At 36.8% G+C, this 22,165-nt stretch overlaps 1 protein-coding gene across 1 annotated transcript in view; it reads left to right on the plus strand.

The window, feature by feature from the left end:
• Positions 1-202: 202 nt before the first annotated feature.
• LOC124777247 (acetyl-CoA acetyltransferase, mitochondrial) overlaps positions 203-22,165 on the plus strand; it is a 112,117-nt gene continuing 90,154 nt past the window's right edge. Inside the window, exon 1 of the mRNA XM_047252574.1 lies at positions 203-351. Coding sequence (XP_047108530.1) covers positions 313-351 — 39 coding nt within the window. The 5' untranslated portion in view covers positions 203-312. The remainder of the gene's footprint in view (positions 352-22,165) is intronic.

Raw genomic sequence — 22,165 nt, forward strand, 5'->3', positions numbered from 1 at the left:
TATTTTTCGCATTCTTGTGGTATAGTCTTTAAATATTACTTGAGCTTGTGGTATTATTAGTTTAATGTCAATCTTTTATCGAACGTAAATGGGGTTTGTTTATTATGATATATTATTTTGCTTCGAAAACATTTTCGTTCACGTCGTTTATTTGCGAAGGTAGTACGGTATAGTATTATGTAAACTTAATGATACAGCAGAATGTGTATCTGTATCGTAGTTGGTGAGAATGCTGTTAAGTAACACGTGTCAGATAACAGCTGTTGGCTGTTGTGCAGTGAGGTCGGGGTTCAGAAAGCGTCGCAGTCCGCAATGAGAAACATGGGAGTGTTTTTAAGGTTATCGCGTTTGGTAAGGAAAGAAGTTTTAAAGTACAACATTAAAGAAGAGAATATATTATTGTCATTAGGCTTTACGCTGAATGTGACTTGTGCACCTTCCCGCATGATCGTAGCCTATAGTTTCTTGAGGTAGAAAATACGTTGTTTACAAGTATCTTCCGAGTGTAACATTAGTACTGTTCGTTTGAGAGTGTCAAAGAATTGTATTGTACCTTCTCCTTGAAAACTCGTGTATTTACAAAAGAAAACAGTGGGAGTTGTCTGTATTCAGTCTCATTCAATTTCACGTACAGGGTTTCACAATCTGGTTCATTGACTCAGTTTCGTAAAGGGATTCACAATCTGATTCACTGGCTCAGTTTCGTAATTATTATGAAACCGTGTATTTTTTTCGTAAGAAACATGGGAAAACATTCTCCAACTGGATGCATCTCAGCGACATTGCTTTCTGTGATACTTGGAAATTGTAAACGACGTCCTTCCAGATTATCTACGTGCTGTGTTTTAAGTGAACTTTCGAGCAGATTGGGAAGTCAGACGTTTCGTACAAACCAATTTGTTCCGAAAGAACATAACGAATCAAAGGACTATGTTAATAAGAAAGTAGTAAAATTAACACGAATCTTTACTTCAGTTCTTGCACAGTAACGTTTATGTGATGGTGGCGAATTTTGGCTCTTTCCACTGCTTCCTAGTAGGTAAATGGAAGACAAAAAAGTGATAATATGAGCAGCAAATTTTTGACATTTTGGTAAACTTTTATGTGCTCTTTATTCTGTGGAGTCATTGCAGTGTCAGTGCTCTAATCCTTTTAATATATCTTAACAGTCACAGAATGCTTTGTCACGTCTTTGTTTCAATCTTCACCCTAGAAGTTATGTATTTGAGGAGTCCTCCAACACAGTGACATACAAATGGCTTTGACTGTAAGAGCAGTAATCCATAAATAAGAATTTTTCAACTATATGGTAACAGATAAGATGGAATCAGAATAATGTAATTAATATGTAGAAAACCTTGTCAGTCTCGGGCTGGTTCTTTGAGTGTATTTTGTAGGTACATCAATGAAATAAGTTAAACATGTGAAATGAAGAGAATTTAAATATTTGAGAAACATCCCAGGCATCTGTGAACAGCTCTGATGTTATCACTGTAATGCATTACAAAGAATACTGCAAAACATTGAAACAAGTAATCTAGAAGTCTAGGCAGTTTTATTATATGAAAAACGTAATTACATAAGGCAACAAAACAAAAACCATATGGGATGTGGTGAAGAGACAGACAGATGGGGCCAGAATGGAAGGGGAACATAGCACTAAAAATAAATGAGACATTGGTAACAAGTGCATGTAGCGTTCCAAACTTCTTAAACAAGTACTTTATTTCTGTTACTGACAACTTGGCATTATGAGATTCAGTAAACAGTGCAATGGAATATCTGAGATCATCTCTACAAATAACTTAAGTAAAATGGAAGTGACACACACTTCTTTCTGAGAAGTAGCATAAATCATAAAATCCTTAACATCGAAGTATTCTAATGGCTATGATAACACACCAACAAAGTTAGTGTTCACGTGATTTGAGTTCTGCCTTAAATTATTCGCATAACCAATCTCTTATCAGTGGAACATTTCCAGAATACAGAAGTTAAGCCTCTTTACAAGAAGGGCCGTAAAGAGGCACCGTCAGAATATTGACCAATTTCACTTCTTAAACATCTGACTGCTAATAATATATTGTCTAAGTCACAACTTGGGTTCCTTAAGTGTTCTGATATACAGAAGGCTATTTACGGTGAGAATGTACTTAAGTCATTGAGTAACAAATTACAGGCTACTGGCATTTTCTGTGACTTGTCAGAAGCCTTTAACTGTTTGAATCACAGCATTGTCTTAAGTAAATTAGAATATTATGGTGTCACTGGTAGTGGTGCAAAATGGTTCAAGTCTTACCCAACTAACAAGAAACAAATACCTGTGGAGTAAGCAATCAGTCTTCATCTGATTGGGAATTAATTACATGTTGTGTTTCTCAAGGTTCCGTCTTGGATCTATTGGTTTTTTTCTTGTGTACATTAATGACCTCTCGTCTGTCACACTGTTGGGTGCTAGGTTTGTTTTGTTTGCAAGTGATACAAACATAGCAATAAATAGCAAGTCAAATATAGATTTAGAAATATTTGCTAATCAAATTTTCACTGGCAGTAATAAATGGTGTAAAGCTAATTCACTGTGACTAAACTTTGAAAAGACCCACTAATGCAGTTCAGAGTCTGTAAGAGATTTCCTTCAAGCTTGCATATAACATGTGAAGACAGGCAGCTAGAAGAGGTTGACGGTGTTAAATTTCTGGGCTAGTAATAAATTCAGTTGGGAAGAGCATACTACAGAATTGCTGAAGCACTTAAACAAGTCTGTATTTGCAATGCGAATGCTGTTAGATATAGGAAATATAAAGGCAAAAACTTGCATACTTTGCTTGCTTTCATTCTGTTATGTCATATGGGATCATGTTTTGGGTAACTCATCAAGCTGAGCAAAATTTTTTAGCAGTGTAAAAGCATGTAATAAAACTCACTTTGGTGTAATTTCAAGAACACCACGTAGAAACATATTCAAAGAAGGTATTTTCATTGCTGCCTTCTTAATATATTTATTCCTTAATGTAATTTGTTGCAAATAATATGTGTCTATTTCCATCAAATTGCTTAATAGGTAGTATCAACACTAGAAATAAGAACAATTTACATTAAGATCTAAAATCACCAACCTTAGTACAAAACAGGTCCAATATTCAGTAACATACATTTTCAATAAATCGCCAACAATCTTTTTTAAATAAAGCACAGTTTAAAAAGAGTTTCAAAAACTTTTCTGATTGGCAGCTCCTTCTACTTTTAACAAATAAAAATAAAGTAATAATAATAATATGTTAGATATAGAAGAAAAATTTCAGCCAACATATATAGAATACAAAGACCATATATAGAATACAAAGACCATTCTTGCATAGACCACCAAATAACCCACAAGTCGAAACAACAATAAAAACTATCAACACAATCATTCACAACAGAATAAATGAAAATACAACTATGGAAGAGTTACAACTACTGGTTTATATAGGAGCACTCACTACACTAAATATACACACTAGGCAGAGATCAGATCAAACCAACACACAGAAGAAACCCACAAAACCAGCATGGCAACACAGGCTACAGATCAGAATAGAAAAACTGAGAAGAGACATCGGATAGCTAACACAGTTTATAAGAAATGAAATATCAGACAAAAAATGAAAAAGATTAGGTAAAATCTCACAACAAGAAGCGACAGAGCAATTAGATGAAAAGAAGCAGAAATTACAAGCATTGGCCAAACGACTTAGAGGATACAAAAAAAGTGAAAAGCGAAGGAAACAAAACCAAACATTCAACACAAACCAAAAGAAATTTTATCAGACAATAGATAACACACACATAAAAATAGACAACCCACCAAACATAACAGACATGGAACACTTCTGGAGCAACATATGGCCAAACCCGGTACAGCATAACAGGCATGCACGGTGGATACAAACAGAAACAGATGCATACAAGATGATACCACAAATGCCTGAAGTGATAATTTTGCAACATGAAGTCACCCAAGCAATTAATTCTGCTCACAATTGGAAAGCCCCTGGAATAGATAAAATAGCAAATTTCTGGCTAAAGAAGTTCACCTCAACACATTCACATCTAACTAAATTATTTAACAGTTACATTGCAGACCCATTCACATTCCCTGATACACTTACACATGGAATAACTTATCTGAAACCTAAAGATCAAGCAGACACAGCAAACCCAGCAAAATATCGCCCCATAACATGCCTACCAACAATATACAAAACATTAACTTCAGTCATTACGCAGAAATAAAACATGTATTCATTTCAACATATACATTACGATATGAACGACACTTACATAAAATTCTAGGTAAATAATTGCAGATAATTCACAGATCAGAGCGACTTATTAATTCTGCGCCTCTTTTCTGCAAATAAGTATCAATATTGCTAACTGTGGAGCCACACAAAATATTACATCCTTTTAGGACAACGAATGACATAAGAGTGCTGATACCTACTGGCTGCGACAAGAGAGTGGTGTTAATTCCTTTGTTTTGCTTTCTCTTCTCTTAAAAAATCGACACATGTAATCTAAGTTCAGTAAATTAAATATCTTCTGTGCTCGAGTGCAAATGGTTCCTTAAATACTCTATAGATGAATATCTTAACAGGGGCTGTTAGACCTGCTTATGTAAATATGTCTGTTAGATTGTTCTGACAGCACTTGGTCATAACAATCAAGATTGGGTATTTTGTGTATGATAAAATTATTAAAAGTGCATGAGCATATCTGCTTCTGATAGTGTATTAATTCTGTAAATATTAGCAGTTCCAGTTTACTGTAATGTATTCACATATCCTGACAACCTCCTGTGAAATGATCAGTTAAGTATTATATTCAAATGTTCTACGTTTTTTGTATCATACTTTCTGACATGCTCCACACCCACAAAAATCATCTCATTTTTGGATCTGTGGAATGAAGACTGGATCTGATCTGATCTAATCTAAGAAATAGGTAGCAATAATAAGTTTCAGAAGGTAAATGTTCTTGGGATACTTTACTGGTCAGGCTACCACCACAAGATTTCAAGATGTACATTGTAACTAGGTTTGTTTAAACATTGCAGTACAGTACTAAGCATGGTCCTATTCAAGCTAAGATCTTCCCTTCCTCCAACTTCTGAACTGGCATTAACCAATTATAGGTGACCTATAATTTAATGTAAACTCCAAACCCAAATTGGCATTTTTTTCAAAGACACATGTTGCCAGAGGTGAAACGAGAAGGGACAGAAAAAAAAATCCTAAAGAAGAACGAGATACATTTAGAGACAGAGCTCAAACTTGAGATGAACAAGGATGGGGAAGAAAATGAGCCATGTCCTTTTCAAAGAACCATCCCAATATTCATAAGAAGTGATTTAAGGAAGTACAGAAAATTAATTCTAAATAGCTGGTTAGGGATTTTAACCTGCTCCTTCCAAGTGTGTCTCCACTGTCTCGGCTATTGTCACTGTGCCAGGTGCCTGTTGATGTCAGAATACCTGAACCAAATGTCTTCACTCTTTTGAACTTAATACCATGGCTAATTGTGTGAGTTTACTGCCATTGTCATGTGTATTGCACCTGCACATGTCAGTAAGCACTCACAAATGGCTTTTTGAGCTCAAACTAGGTGTGTAACTAAGAAGAGGTGTAAATAAATATGGGCTAAGTAGAAAAATTACCCTTTCATTTAAGACTTATTTATTGCAAATTGCTATAGACATTTGCTGCTTCTATAATTTTTTCTGAGTTACAAGCCAGATGATTTAACAATATGAAAGTCTACAAACAAAAAGACAGTTTATGGAAACTGACTCCAGTTGTGAAAGCCTACAGACATACTAGAGCAAAGATCCGTGGTGTAAAAGGTCATTGTTTTCATTCTGACACTGAGCACAGGCTCAAGGGGAGGGGGAATCCTTAATCCTGCATGCAAGTATGGAAATTTTAGCTGTCATGTCCAAATCTGTAAGGTGTTTTCATTATCATTAGCAGTTTACTCATTGCCAAGTGTGACGACATGTCTCTCAATTCATTTCTTAGGTACCTGAATAGTCGACTAGATGTCCCCGCAGCCATCTTCAGCTCTTCTTAATATAAGTAGCTTTGACTGACATGGGAAGATCAACTTCTTGTGATTCTAATCTAATGAAATAATTTGTTCTCCTGTTTGTCCATGGTATCTAAAATATGCTCCTCCAACACCACTTCTCGAAGGCATCGATTCGGCCCTTGTTGCTAGCTTTCATGGTCCAGGTCTTGTAGCTGTACAAGAACAGAGGGAACACCAATGAGTCCACCAAGTGCATTTATGTTGTTTTGGATATTGCCTGTTCTGCTAGATTTTAGTGGGTTTAATCATTGAGACTTAGCCAAGAACAATTAATCTTTTTATTTCTTCATCACAATTTCCTGTGTCATTGATTAGAGGTTCTATGTATACATTTCACTTACTACCTACACATCTTGTAAGTAGCCTGTAAGTTGGATGTAATCTAAACTCTGTCAGTTAATAACCATTAGTTAGGTCGTCTTCATGTTTATCTCTAGACTGAAATTAAAGTAATAATCTTCACTCAGAAAACAGATCACGAACTTCTCGCTCACTTCCTGCAATAATAGTAGTATCATCAGCTAAACATAGAGTCTGCATCTACATTTATACTCCCCAAACCACCGCGAAATGTATGGCAGAGTAAATGTCCCGTTATACCAGTCATTAGGGTAACTTCCTATTCTATCATATATGTTTTAATTGCTCTGAGCATGCATTAGTTATTCTAATCTTATCCTCACGATCTCTATGTGAGTGATAGGGGTTGTAGTATATTCCTAGAGTCTTCCAGTTCAGTTCTGAATAATTTCATGTGAAATCACCCAGTGGCCATTGCCCTTATGTCACAGATTTTTCTGAAAATTTGGTGTAAGAATGTACATAATGAGTTAGGGTTAAAATATTTTTTCTGGAATTTTTTGACCAAAATTGTAATTAGGAGACCATTTTGAAATGTGGGTCCCTTCTACCAATTGGCATTGAGAAATGAAGTGCCTTATAAAATTGTAACCACTATAAATTTATTATTTATGAATCAATTTTATTCAATTTGGTGTCATTGGAAAGTAAAAGAATAGAGCTATAATAAAAAAAATTATTAAAGTGCTGTTTCTAAGCAATAAATGTTTGAAAATTTGTGATTTCAGCAGAATCACAAGTTTCACCATCTGAATTTTTGTTTCAAGTAATTCCTACTGCCATACTTTTCAACATATAAAAAAAAATTAGAAGGGTGTTTGTCCTCTGATGTTAGATCTTATACTTTTTCAATAATGCTGTAATAATTAATTGCTTCAAATAGCAAATCAACAATACATGAAACAACAATGGAAAATTCAGTCTAGCAGCAACACTCACATGCAACACAGGCTGCGTGTGTTAGGTTTTTGTGTGTCTGTGCACTTTATAAATCTGAAGGACTTTGTCTTGATTTTGTCCTTCTTACATAAGCAGCCATTCTGTCTGGTACTTAGAGAACAAGAAAAAAGTTTCAAACCAACCAGTTCTTTTCTGCAACATACACAGTTGATTAAAAATCGCAATGGAAAACAAATGTTCTTTAGGTTTTGGGTCAGCAGTTGTGTGTCTGAAGAAAAGCGGTAGCAGGGAAGAGCTCGATTTAATAGATATGTCAAGTCTGAATGAAGCTGATACTGAATTATTGAAGCAAAGAAGCACCTGTGAAAATATTAAGTGTGTTTGTTCTTCGCACAAAAGGCTATATTTGGGAACATTTGAAGACAAAGAATTTGCTGTGACCCTTTTATGAAGCTTGGTAAAAAGCCTGCTAAGAAATCTTTGAAACCTATTTCTTTAACCATGGCAATGAAATGTAAAACCCTTGGACTTATCCCAGGTACCAAGCTGTGCATAACATGCCGTAAGGACATTCTATCTCCTATGGGGGATAACCTTCCAGGAATGGATGAATGTGAAGTTGAAGATCAAGAATATACACCAGATCCATCCACAGCTCTTCAGAAACTTAACGAAAGTTGTGAACTACTTGAAATTCCACCATTTAAGGTTACCAAGAGAGCACAAGACAGGCGCCCAGAATACATTCGATCGAAGTCTCGTTGCTTAGCTTTAAAATTCCGGCAAACAGCATCAGAAGTGCTACATGTTCCAGTGAAAAAAGTGTCTGAGGAAACTGGCAGTGCTGAATATACAGACTGTAATATTTTAATGCAAAAACTTAAAGAGAAATTCAGCAGAAGTTCTGTTAAAGAAAAACTACAAATACTTACCTTAGCACCAGCTTCATGGAGTAAAGAAAAAATCCAAATGTTTTTTAACACTACTGAATACATGGTAAAGAAATTGAGGGTATTGCTAAAATAAGATGGTATTTTGTCAAAAGGGAGTTATAAAATGGGAAACAGAATATGTAAGGACGTGGAAAAACGTGTCCAGAATTTTTACTGTGAAGATGATATAAGTCGCATTTCTGCTAATAAAAAAGACTGTCTGGCAAAAGAGTGTATAAGATAAAAAGACTACTCAGCTTTCAGAGAAAAATACCCTGAAGATAAAATTGGTTTTACTAAATTTTGTGAACTTAGGCCAAAAGAATGTGTTACTGTAAACAGTCGTGTAATGCATAACATATGTGTATGCATGTATCACCAAAATGTAAAACTGTTAATGCATGCTACACATGTGAAAGAACCATACACTGAACTTCTACAGAAACTTGTTGTTCTCAGTGTCCTGACGAATATGAACTGCGCAATTTTTTAATGGAGCTGGAGTCCTTAAAAGATTTTGAAAATGTTGTATTCAAAGATGGATCCAAACTGATCGACCTTTACTGGAGACATTAATGAAGATGACCGATGAATTTGTTGAGTATCTCATGCAAAAACTTCAAAATTTAACACAACATCATTAAGTATCAAAATCTGAGTCACTACTTCAAATCAACCCTCTCTGATACTACATGCATCATCATAGTGGATTTTGCAGAGAACTATACCTGTTTGCTTCAGGATGCTGCACAAAGATTTCACTGGCAGAACATTCAAGTCACCCTTCATCCTTTTGTGGTGTACTTTAAAACAGATGATTGCATTAAGTCAATGTCATTGTGTTGTATAAGTGACTTGTTTGCAGCATGATACACACACATTCTATGTTTTCTCTAGAAAACTGCTCTCACTTATGTATTGGACAATTACCACACATCCAGCATGTTATGTACTTCAGTGATGGCAGTTCTGCACAATATAAAAACTTAAAGAACTTTTTAAGTTTGTGCCATCACAAACAAGATCATGGAGTAACTGCAGAATGGAATTTTTTTGCCACTACTCATGGCAAAAATGCATGTGATGGAGTTGGTGGTACTATTAAATGTTTAGCAACTAGAGCAAGTTTACAGTGTCCATATGACAGTAACATTTTAAGTCCAAAAGATCTGTTTACATTTGCCAAAACACATGTTCCAGGAATAGAAACATTTTATGTTACAACAGAGGAGGTAACAAAGTTCACAAACATGTTACAAAAACGATATGAGACTGGTTCTACCATTCCTGGGACAAGAGTGAATCATTTTTTCAAACCACTGAATGAAAACAAGTTGCTGATAAAGTGTGTTTCATCATTTAAGTTCCTCATGGAATTCAAAACACTGCCTCTAACACAATTAAAGAAGAAACATTTTTCACAGCTATCTATGATAATCAGTGGTAGCTTGGAAAAATTCTAGAGATAAGTGAAGAACACAGAGATGCAAAAGTCAAGTTCATGAGTCCAAGTGGCCCTTCATCAAGTTATTCATGGCCACTTCACACTGAAGTTGCCGGATACCTTATGAAAACATTTTAATGACATTGCCTGCTCCTAGTGCAAGCACAAGTACTGGTTGTTTATATACTTTTGAATCAGACATAATATTGTCCATTGAAAACTTGTTTGACAGAATCAATGCTTTTTGGAATTTTATGAATGTGTTTTATGAGAACTGATCATCATTTGTGACCACTAGGTAAGAGTCACAAAATGAAACATGTACGAGGTGTGGCTAGAAAAAAACCGGACTAGTACTGGTGAAACAATAAAACGAATGCAATAAGGCTGAAAGTCGCGTGGCCTGTCACGTGACTCTCGCTCCGCCTGCTGCTCGAGTTTCATCTGCCTCCTGCACTCAGTCTGCCCGTGGCGTCTGTTTTAAGTAGTTGACGTTTTGTCTGTGCGTCAGAAAATGTTGAGTGTACAGAAAGATCAGCGTGTTAACATCAAATTTTGTTTCAAACAAGGAAAATCTGCAAGTGAAACGTTTGTAATGTTACAACAAGTGTACGGCGATGATTGTTTATCGCGAACACAAGTGTTTGAGTGGTTTAAACGATTTAAAGATGGCCGTGAAGACACCAGTGATGACACTCGCACTGGCAGACCACTGTCAGCAAAAACTGATGCAAACATTGAAAAAATCGGTAAACCTGTTCGACAAGATCGCCGTTTAACAATCAGAGCAGTGTCTGAGTTAACAGGAGTTGACAAGGAAAGTGTTAGGCAGATTCTTCATGAAAGTTTCAACATGAAAAAAGTGTGTTCAAAAATGGTTCCAAAGTGTCTCACAATTGAACAGAAGGAACGCCGAAGAATGATTTGTTCTGACATCCTGGAAAACATTGAAAGTGATCCCACCTTCTTACAAAATGTTATTACTTGCGATGAATCGTGGTTTTTTACTTACGATCCCGAAACTAAACGCCAATCGATGCATTGGAAAACTCCTGGTTCTCCACGACAAAAAAAAAGCACGAATGTCAAAATCGAAATTCAAGGCAATGATGATTTTTTTTTTTTTTTTTTTTTTTTACATCAAAGGGATTGTGCACATTGATTGGGTACCAGTGGGACAAACAGTGAATCAGCATTACTACATTAGCGTCCTGGCTACCCTATGTGAGCGAGTACGGAGAAAACGGAACGATTTGTGGAGAAAAAAAGTCATGGATCCTTCACCAAGACAATGCCCCAGCTCACAGTGCGTTGTCAGTGAAGAAGTTTTTGGCAAAACACAACATTCCCATCTTAGATCATCCACCCTACTCACCTGATTTGGCCCCCTGTGACTTTTTTCTTTTCCCTAAAGTCAAGTCAGCTTTGAAAGGAACTAGATTTGAGACTGTTGAAGCAGTAAAAGAAAAAGCGACGGAAGTAATGTATGGACTTACCGAAAATGATCTGCAGCATTGCTATGAACAGTGGAAAATTCGTATGGAGCGGTGTAGAGACCGAGGAGGAGAGTACATTGAAGGAGATAACATGAAATTGTAAATAATTGTAAATAAATGTTTTTTCCAGCATCAGTCCGGTTTTTTTTCTAGTCGCACCTCGTATATTATTATTTATGTTCTTACTGTTTTAAATGATTAAGCAGAACAAACACCCTTCTGATTTTTTTTTGTAGAAATGTATGACAATAGGGATTCTGTGAGACAAAATTTATATTGGTGAAACTTGTGATTTTGAGGGAAAAAATTGCTGATTTTGAAAAAAAAAAATTGAAAAAGACATTAATTACAGATTTGCGCATATTTATATGCACAGTTGCAGCATTTTTGTAGTTTAGTGATATAGTTGGTCCTTTTATCTTTCTAATGACACCCAATTGAATAAAATTGATTTATAAATAAGGGAGTTATAGTAGTACAAAACTTTCAACCTACCTTTTGTACTGATGCCAGATGGAGAAAATGCTAGAGATTTCAAAATAGCCCCCATGACTACAGTTTTGATCTAAAAAATCTGAAAAAAATATTTTATCACTTTCTATTTATGTACTTACTTACACTAAATTTTTACAAATATCTGTGACATGATGGCAACGAGATTTCTTTATTTTGGGTGATTTTAAATGAAATGAACCTTCCTTCAATATTTCTGTGACGCACTCCCATAGATCAAACCAACGTGTGACCATTTGTACTGACAATCTCTGTAAATGTTCAATATCTCCTGTTAGTCCTGTTTGGTAAGGGTCTGCCAGTTCCTGTCTCATTTGTTAGGGGCGTGACACTAACTTTGGTGCCACTAACAACCTTTACATATGACCACAATTTCTTTAGGTTTTGTGAAATATCATTTAACAGTATTCTGCCATGGTAGTCATTGAAGGCGTCGCACATTTCTCTCTTGACAGCCAAACGCATTTCATTCAGCATGTTTCTACCTACAGCCTTACACTTTGTTTTACACCTATTACACAATAATCTCTGTTTCTTTACAGCCAATTATGAACTGTTGTACTGGTTTCATGTGTTGCAGTGTACGGTCAACTATTCTTTTAAACTTAAGCCATAGTTCCTGTGCATGCTCCTACCCTGTGCTGAAAGTTCCACATTGCTCACTGAGATATGACATTACTGATTTTTTATGTAGTTTGGTGAAAATATAAGTCTTTCTGCTTGTTTTAGTTGTCTTTTATACTTTGGTAATCACTCTTCCCACAGCTGTGTCAGGTAACTGATGCTAGTTTTGGTGTGGACATCCTTAAAGAAATCAGATCAATTTGTTGCTATAATATCCAATATATTTCCATTATGAGTCAGGTTCCTAACTATCTGTTCAAGGTAGTTTTCAGAGAAGGCACGTAGTAATATTTCGCAGAATGTCTTATCATATCCACCACTAACAAATCTGTAATTTTGCCAATTAATTGTCTCTGCCAATGATTACAGTATGATTGGAGAAGTTATGTACAAGTGAACTGAGCAGATTGTTGATTTACTTGCCACCAATTGAAATTCCACCATCCCAGCTATCCATTGTATCCCGAGTGACATACTCTGCATTGATGTTATAGAACTGAGGTAACAATATGTAAACATGTCTGTCTCCATGTGTCACACCACATATCATAGCAACATCAAAAGCCTAAAAAAACTATGCTAAAGTCACAATATTTAATGCACAACATGACAATTTTCTGACAGGCTGTATGAATTTTCAAATCTACCAATAGTGTCATTTAGACCTTAATCTAAACCCCAACCATAATAATATCCTCAACATAGGAGGAGGGAGGGAGAGACACAAACCTTGCTGTTAAACTCTAATGTACTAGGTGTACAACTTTGCTTTCGCCGTTTTTCCCCAACATTTGAGGCGTTAATGAAACAAATTGGTTACATATGTATCATTCAAATTATTTTCCATTGCTGGCCACTACTTTCTCCCATCTTTTGGGCAGTGTACGAATCCCGCATCGAAAAAATTGTTCGTCTTTTGAAGCGATCCACGAACCGATCCAATTTGTGACTCCTTCGTGAGTTCCGAAGTGTTGATCAGCCAGGCCATGTGCCATTGATCTAAACAGGTAATAGAGAGAGCAATGTCTGGAAAATATGGCTGGTGGGGTAGGACTTCCCATTTTAATGTTTCCAAGTATGTGTTGACCTCTTTTGCAACGTCGGGTCGAGCATTGTCATGCTGCAAAGTCACTTTATCATGCCTCTCGCTGTATTGTGGCCGTTTGTCTTTTAATGCTCTTCTCAAACACATTAATTGTGTTCGATAATGAGCACCTGTGATTGTTTCACTTGGTTTTAACACCTCATAGTACACGACACCGAGCTGGTCCCTCCAAATGCAGAGCATGATTTTGGAGCTGCGAATATGCGGTTTGGCCGTCGACGTGGAAGCATGGCCGGGATATCCCCATGATTTTTTGCATTTAGGGTTATTGCAATGAATCCGTTTTTCATCCCCACTCACAATGTGATGCAGGCATCCCTTCTGTTTTTGCCTCTGAAACAACTGTTCACAAACACACAAATGCCATTCAATGTCTCTTAGTTTCAGCTCAAACGGGACCCAAGTTCCCTTTTCTGAGTCATGCCCATAGCCTTGAGACTTTTTGAAATGGCTTGCTGTGTCACTCTCACTAATCGTGCCAATTCTTCTTGAGTTTGACACGAGTCTTCACTCAGCAGTATCTCCAATTCTGCTTCTTCGAAAACATTCTCTCTTCCACCACTATGCCAGTCTACAATGTTAAAATCAATGTTCTTGAAGCCTTGAAACCACTCACAACACATTCTTTCACTAATAGCGTCCTTACCATATGTACTTGAGAGCATTCGATGAGACAGCTGCTGTTTTCTTCATATTGAAACAAAACAGTAACACCTCCCACAAATGACGAGAATTAGGTTCATAAACTGACATTTTCAATCAAGAACAACTTTATGATGCAGACACAAATCGACTAATATTTGAATGAGGTTATGTTGACCGAGGTCCAAGATAACTGCCTGACTCTGTGATATGTTTCTTTCTACCACTACTTACCATTGTCGCCACCTATTGGCAGATGGTGGAAAGCAAAGTAGTACACTTCGTTCTTCAGCAAATCATTGTTGGATTGTGAACAAACCATTGTAATTACATCTACTTGAGACATATTTTAAACTTCCTGGTGCACTTCATATTAACAGTAATAAAATGCGGTGGGTGGCATGATGTCACAGGGCCAAAAGGATGGGATACCACACTATAACTGTCCCTCTCATGCATATATTCAAATAGGTGATGCAACAGAGAAAACTACAACTAAGGCTATAGTCTGTTTCCTTTAAATCTACATTCAAGAAACCTTTAATGTAAAGGCTCTCACTAATTTCATTTCACTACTCACTCAGCCATTTCTGCTTGTAACATGTTCATGATTTCTACGGCCTTTGGCCTAAGTGTACAGGTAGTTGAACTCATGTCATCAGAGCAGATAGGTCTCCTAAATTTGTGTGTTAACACATACTTCAGCACTGAAGGAGACAGAGCGAGAGAGAGAGCTCAATGAGAAAAGTTTGATTTGTGCTAAAGTGATCACCATTTCCTTCCAACTGACTACTTCCCCAAATAGAGCCAATAATCAGTGTAGTGTCACAGATCAACGTGCTAGCGTGATGTGTTACCCAGCTTCTAGCCAGACAATGAATGAGGACTATGATGTTAAGCAGTATAGTGATTTAATAGTTAAGAGCAAGGAAGTATTAATAGTTTTGTTACATATTTTTGCATGTAGTGAGTGTACAAAAGGATGTCATGTGTCCCCAAGGTGGGATGTAGATCACAATAACTACAAGAGATGAAGTACTTGCATGGGCCACCTGTCCTTCAAATCAATTTCTTTTAGTGTTATCCTTGTTTCCTGGTCAGATGAATAATGTTTCTTGTTGTCCCAGGTCTGTGGTACCTTCCAGGTATCCTGTCTCATAGACAAATGGTTGTTTTAAATGTGTACCCTGCCTCAGGCACTTCATCTGGGCTTCCATGGGACCTGTGGTAGTAATCAAAGGCACCATGACAGCTGTTGATGGTGCCAACTTTATTGTGGACCACCTGCATTCTTTCAAACTTGATGTCTTCCCAGTGAAAATGGCATTTTCCAGGAGGATAACTATTTGTGTTACCAGGCAAGAATTGTGCTACAGGTTGTTTGAGGAGCATGATAGTGAACTGATGTCTGGGCCACCAAATTTGCTCGATATGAACTCTGTGGAATGAAACACTTCTGGGATGCTATGGGATGCCAGCTCTGCACCCATTGGCCCATAATTTACAGGAATTTAGGAACTTCGTGATGTGTAGACATATGGTGACGCATATCTCTATAACCTATGAAGGACTTGGCAGATCCGCCCCACAGAATTGCTGTTGCATTACATTCCAAAATTGACCAACATGCTATTAAGTAAGTGGTTGTAATACTTTGTTTGAGTACCATATGAACAAAACTACTGAATAAACACCGATACTGTTTACATTTACCTCTCAACAACAAGCTTTCACATCATTCAAATTATTTAGGTTGCCTAAACCAACACTACTCGTTGTATAGATGTGTATTCTAGGCTAATACAATCCCTAGATCATTTTCTTGATTCGAAAAAGTATAAAGGAAATTTACTGTTCAGGCAAATTGTCTTGCAAGCTTTTCACTCTCAGGCATTGATGCACTGGAGGAGGGGAGAGAGGGAGAGGGAGGGGGGGGGGGGAGAGGGAGGGGGAGAGAGAGAGAGAGAGAGAGAGAGAGAGAGAGAGAGAGAGAGAGAGAGAGAGAGAGAGAGAGAACACTTTAAATAAAAACTTGGAATATCCATGAACATGACACAAATGACACTAGACTCTTATTGGAAATTGATTCATAGAATATGATGAATGAATAGCAAATTCTATGCTTGATCATAATGCCATTATCAGGTTATTTGAAAAGGGGGGAAAAACACTACTACACATTTTCCTTTAAATTTCAAGCTGTGTTTTGTTCTTACTGCTTAGTAAAACTAAATGTATTCACTACTTCAGTTTAGTTCAGTTATTTGTATGTCACAAGGATCATAAGTGCAATCTCTCTGTATGATGTGCAACAAATGAGTTTTACACTTGGCAACATGCTGACCAATTACCTGAATGCTGTAAGTTTTTCTTATGATGTATATGTTCAAAATCCCTCTGCCCAATCCCCCACCATGCACACACACAAAGTCAGATTATATTTACACACTCAGAAATTCTTTCTTCTAGAGAGTAAGAATTGTCAAACAGATATGATTTCACTTTTTATCTGTTAACTTCTTTACATCACTGGGTAGATGGTCAAAGATTTTTTTTACTGCTGAATACTTCTTCTAGTATTATGTTCACAAATTTTACTGTTGTTTTCAAGTTGTGACTGTTTGTTAACAACAAACTCCATAAGGCTGTACATGTTGTCATTATGCCTTACTATTCAAAAATCTGTCTGCTATAGGTTCTAGAGAGGACAACACACATTATGCTCAGCTTCAGGCTTCTGTGCAACCATCACTTTCTTCCTCAGTGATGAGTCATACCAAATAAGAATAAAAATATGAACTTGAAGAGCTACGACATTTGAGAAGATCTATAATATACGACTTTCTCTGTTCCAGTTTCATATCAATATAAACACCTAAGAATTTTGAATATTCTGTTCCATGTATTGATTTATCATTTTGTATTATTTCTAATAATGTACTGCGCCTTGTGCAGTAATAGAATTATGTGTATTGTCGTTTATCTAAGTTCAGTATAAGTCCATTTGCAGAAAACCAGGCATTAATTTTCAATAAAGTTTGATTTACATTTTCAAGTGTTGCATTTTCTCCATTAGGCTTGACTATAATACTTGAACTGTCAGCAAAGAGAACAATTTCTACTTCTTGTTTATATGACAGCAAACCATTCATATATAACAAAAAGAAGAGTGGGTCCAATATTGATCCCTATGATACATTTGTATTGACCGTCTACATCTACATGTACATCCATACTCTGCAAAGTACATGTCAGGGGGAACTTTTCATTGTACCATTTATTAGGGGTTCTTCCCATTCTATTCATGTACAGAGCACAGGTAGAACGACTGATTTAAATTCCTCTGTGTGTGCTGTAACTAATCTACTCGTGTCCTCACGAACTCTGTTCGAGTGACACCTAGGGGGTGCAGCATATTCCTAAATTGATCTTTTAAAGCTGTTTTTTTTTAAGTAGGCTTTCTCAGGATAGTTTGTTTCTATCTTCAAGTGTTTGCCAGTTCAGTTTCTTCAGCATCTCCATGATGCTCTCCCATGGGTCACACAAATTGTGACTATTCATGCTGCCCTTCTCTGTACACATTCAATATCCTCCATCAGTCCTAGCTGGTATGGGCACCACGCGCTAGAATAAATTGTTTATAAGCAATCCCCTTTGTAGACTGTTTGCAATTCTTAACGTTTTGCCAATGAACCACAGCCTGCCACCTGCTTTACCCACAGCTGAGCCTATGCAATCGTTCCACTTCATACCCTTACAAGGTGTTCCACCAAAGTATTTGTATGAGCTGACCATTTCTAATATGAACATGTTGATGCTGTAGCCATAGGATACATCTTTTTTGTGAAATGCAGAATTTTACAATTCTGAACATTTAAAGCAAGTTGCCAACCTTCACACACTTTCAAATCTTACTAAGATCCAACTGGATATTTCTACAGTTTTTTTTTCAGATGGTTCTTCATTTTAGATAACTGCATCTTCTGCGAATAGTATGGGGTTACGCAAAGCATTATCTGAAAGATCATTAATGTTAAACATGAACAGAAAGGGACCCAACACCCTTGCTTGTGGTGCACTCGAGGTCACATATGCTGATAATTCTCATCCAAGATAAAACGTTGTCATGGAGAACGCCATTCTGTTCAAAATACCGCATTACATTCTGCTATTGGTGCCCCTCTTGTAGGCGGGTGTTCTTTCTTTCCACTACCAGCCCTGTTTTTTTTTTTTTTTTGTATGATGGATCTACAGTATATTATAGTTAAAAGAGGAGTTAACCCCGCTGCAAATTCTATGTAGAATCTCATAGGGATTGTTTGGTTTTATCGATTTCATCCGTTTCTCAAACCCAGTGACACTGATATTTATGTTGCTCATTTTTGCAGCGGTGCGATAATTAAACTCATATTCTCTTGTATTGTTCTAATTGATGGTAAAAGCTGTACAGCACCCATGTGAAATGCAAGCAACTTAATTCGAGATTGTGCAGTAAAAAACTAGTACTGAAAGTGGAGACAAGTCTTTCGAATTGAAAAACAAAATTGATATATTTTGTTTATTAATCCCTAAAGCATTTCTGAATGCATGAAGGAACCAAATTTTCAATTCTATCGTATCTTTCAGATTGACGTGTAATTTTTTTTACCAACACAGCACGCATTTCAACACTGAAGTCTTTCTTGGATGTTATGCTCTGGATTACGTGTTACAACCGAACCTGATTTTACATTTTTAATCACAGATTTATGGGATACATTATACCGTATGTTCAGTCACCAACAGATTCCACTACGATTGCATTTTTTGTTCTTTGGCTATGTCTTTTTAGTACTGAGAATTTTCTACATTTACGAAATCTGTTTTGGTGTTCATACGAGAGTTGCCGGTAATCGTCAGTTTTGCTGACACTAGCCTTGAAACATACCCCCTGTCGAGCAGATTAATGTTCAAGGACGCGGTGCTGTTTTTAGTTTTCCGTTATCACTTCACACTGAACCAGACAGCTTTCCTTGGCGAAAGTATCCGTCTTTGAGTATACTAAACTGTATATATCGTCGTAGGCTTTGGTGTTTCTCTCCACGGCGTAAAATAAATCCGATACTGACCACTGAGTCATCTCTAAGTTCAGAACTGGCACTTGTGGTTTAAAAATCCGATTGTACTAGGACCTAAACGTCGGAACTAGTACTAGTTATATATTGTTACTGAGAAACAAATTACTATAAACCATTTATGTGGAAAGAAACTGTACGTTTGCTGTCATTTATTATAGACAATTTCATTTTGTACATTCTATATTTTAATTTCTGCGTATGACAAATCCAATTGTAGACAATTTCATTTTGTATATTCTATAGTGTTAATTTCTGCGTATGACAAGTCCAATATCGTTTGTACTATGACACGGTGATAAATAAATAAATATTTCCTTATAATATATAACTAACAAAGTTGGTACACTGATACTACTGTACCGGTACTCAAATGTACTTTTTTCCATTAAAAGTACTGTCTTAAGCTGAAAAATAAAACAACTTCTCACATTTCAGCATGAGTGAGCAAAGGATTGAAACATTAGTAAAAATCTTCTAATGTGCATACTGAAATTGGACTATACTCGCACAGTTGTCGCTACGAAATAGCTACGCGTATTTGAGCGACACGAAAACTGGTTTTTGCCAGACTACAGCCACGAAGTTAGCCACGTATTCTGGCGCTGGTATACTTCGGATGGATCAGTAGTGGTAGACTAAGTCCGTCAGAGGACCAGCGGCGGCGAAATTAAAGGAGGGCACCGGTCTCATTAGAAATTGATGTATTTGTAGTACACATTTTGTAAAAAAACAATTACATAATATAAATGTGACGGCTGAAAAAGTATTTATAGTGCGTGTGCTGTATGCTCTAGTAATTTTAATATAATTATGAAAACATATACCGTAAGAGAGAGACTTTGAGCACGAATCATCATTTAGCACAGTAACCATTAGGTAGAGAGCAAGAAATAATAAAGAACAGAATAAGAAAATATATATCTTCAAACGAAGCCTATACTATTATAATGTAAGCTAGTTTCATAACTTAGTACGGGATAGTGCCGGTATCACTCGCGAACTGTAACTTTTCATCAGGTAAGCAGCAATGTGCACGACGGCTGTAATCGTCAGTTGATTGCTTTGTGTTACAGAAGCTGAGATCACTGTTGGTATTGGCATGTGAATAAAAATATACTGATAATAGCGAAACAAGGCATAGATGGCGACAGCACAGGTCTGTGACAAAGCACACAATAGTCTAGTCAACACTGGCTAATAGCCTACTCTGCACACTTGGCAACTAGCGTCTGCAAATCGGTACAGCACGTAGTATTACCAGTTATTTTATTTATTTATTTTATTGGCTTCTAGCATACAAACTTTTTAGCCATCACAAATAAATGTACTGATACACATAACAAGGTAACATTTTTTTTCTTCGTCATAGGCATACATTCACATGTTTTCAGATCAAAATTATTGTAATCAGGTTACAAAACACAGTTAACCGCTAAAAATTTATTTGTTAATTAAGTTCTTTAGTTAAGTTCAATTCATTTTAGATTTTTATGTCTTCTTTCGCAAGAAACCGGGATATGACATCGTATCTACTCCTGGTGGTGTCTCCGAAAATTGGGATCGTGCAAAGCGGCTGGCAGTGACCAAGTCTTAAGAGCTCCTTTAAAAAGTTGACTCTGCCTTTCTCATAGCGTCTACACTGAAATAAGATGTGATTTACATCACCAATTGTTTCCTCTTCACATTGACAGTAGGGTGTCTCCGATACGCCGATTCTATGTAAGTTGACAGGGGAAGATCCTTGATTGAGACGCATACTCACAATGGACGCTATAATTTTCCTTGAATGTTTGAAGTTCGCAAACCATGTTTGTCTTGGTATGGATTCTGTATGCGTGCAAGGCTTTTACCTATTGTTTGTTGGCTTTCAGTCCATTCTCCTGCCAGGAGAGAATCGCTTGTTGTTTTACTTTTAGGAGGTATTCTGTATATGGCAGTTTAATGTCCATAGGTCTTCCACTGTAAATCGCATCTCTAGGTAGTTGATCTGCTTTGTCATTGTATAGAATGCCGGAATGTGATTTGTCCCATACAAATTCTATAATTTGGCCAGTCTTCTTAGCTTTGTGATAATGATCCAGTATGTCGGGATGTATTTACTAGTTATTTTGTCCCAATTCCTGTAACTAATGGATTTAAGAACGCTTTGAGAGTCAGTGATTATTACTGCCTTGGGTATTTTGAGAGATCTTGCATATTTCATTGCCTCTATAATAGCGAAAGTTTCAGCAAGAAATATGGAAGCATCACCTGGTAGTTGAAACTTCCTTTCTTCTGCAGATTCTGGACAGAAGAAAGCACATCCGGTATGACTTTCCGTCCCTATTTTTGAGCCATCTGTATATAGTTTAAGGTACCCTGCCCACTTTTCTGCCAGGTACGATGTAGGCGAAAACTGCCCATATCCTTTTCCTTTGCTGGAATAGTCGACATATGTTACAGGAATATCGTGATAAGAGCTATGTGATAGTCATATAGGAACATTGGAAGAACCTCACTTCGAAGAGAGCACCAAGAAACCTCGCATGGGATTTTAGTGGTATTTTATGACCAGAAAGTCTAGCACTGTTCAAGTACCCTGGCATACTTTGGTTCGTGAAAGGAACAAGTACTGATTTTTCTGCCGAAATCTGTAACCCACAGCTACGCAATGATTGATCCAGTGTGCCCGTCGCATTTGATAGCTCACACACAGCCTGATCCATTCCTTTGGTCGACACATATACACAAATATCATCTGCATACTGGAGGATTTTAACTGGGAAAGGGATAGTCCTCGCCAGCTCTTTAGTATATAGTGCAAAGGGTAGGGGGCTGAGGATAGCTCCTTGTGGAAGACCTGTTGTAAGGCAACGTGGTCCAACTAATTTATTTCAGAACCGAACCCATATGTGTCTTTGAGC

The sequence above is a fragment of the Schistocerca piceifrons genome, chromosome 2, assembly GCF_021461385.2.
Source record: "Schistocerca piceifrons isolate TAMUIC-IGC-003096 chromosome 2, iqSchPice1.1, whole genome shotgun sequence".
NCBI lineage: Eukaryota > Metazoa > Arthropoda > Insecta > Orthoptera > Acrididae > Schistocerca > Schistocerca piceifrons.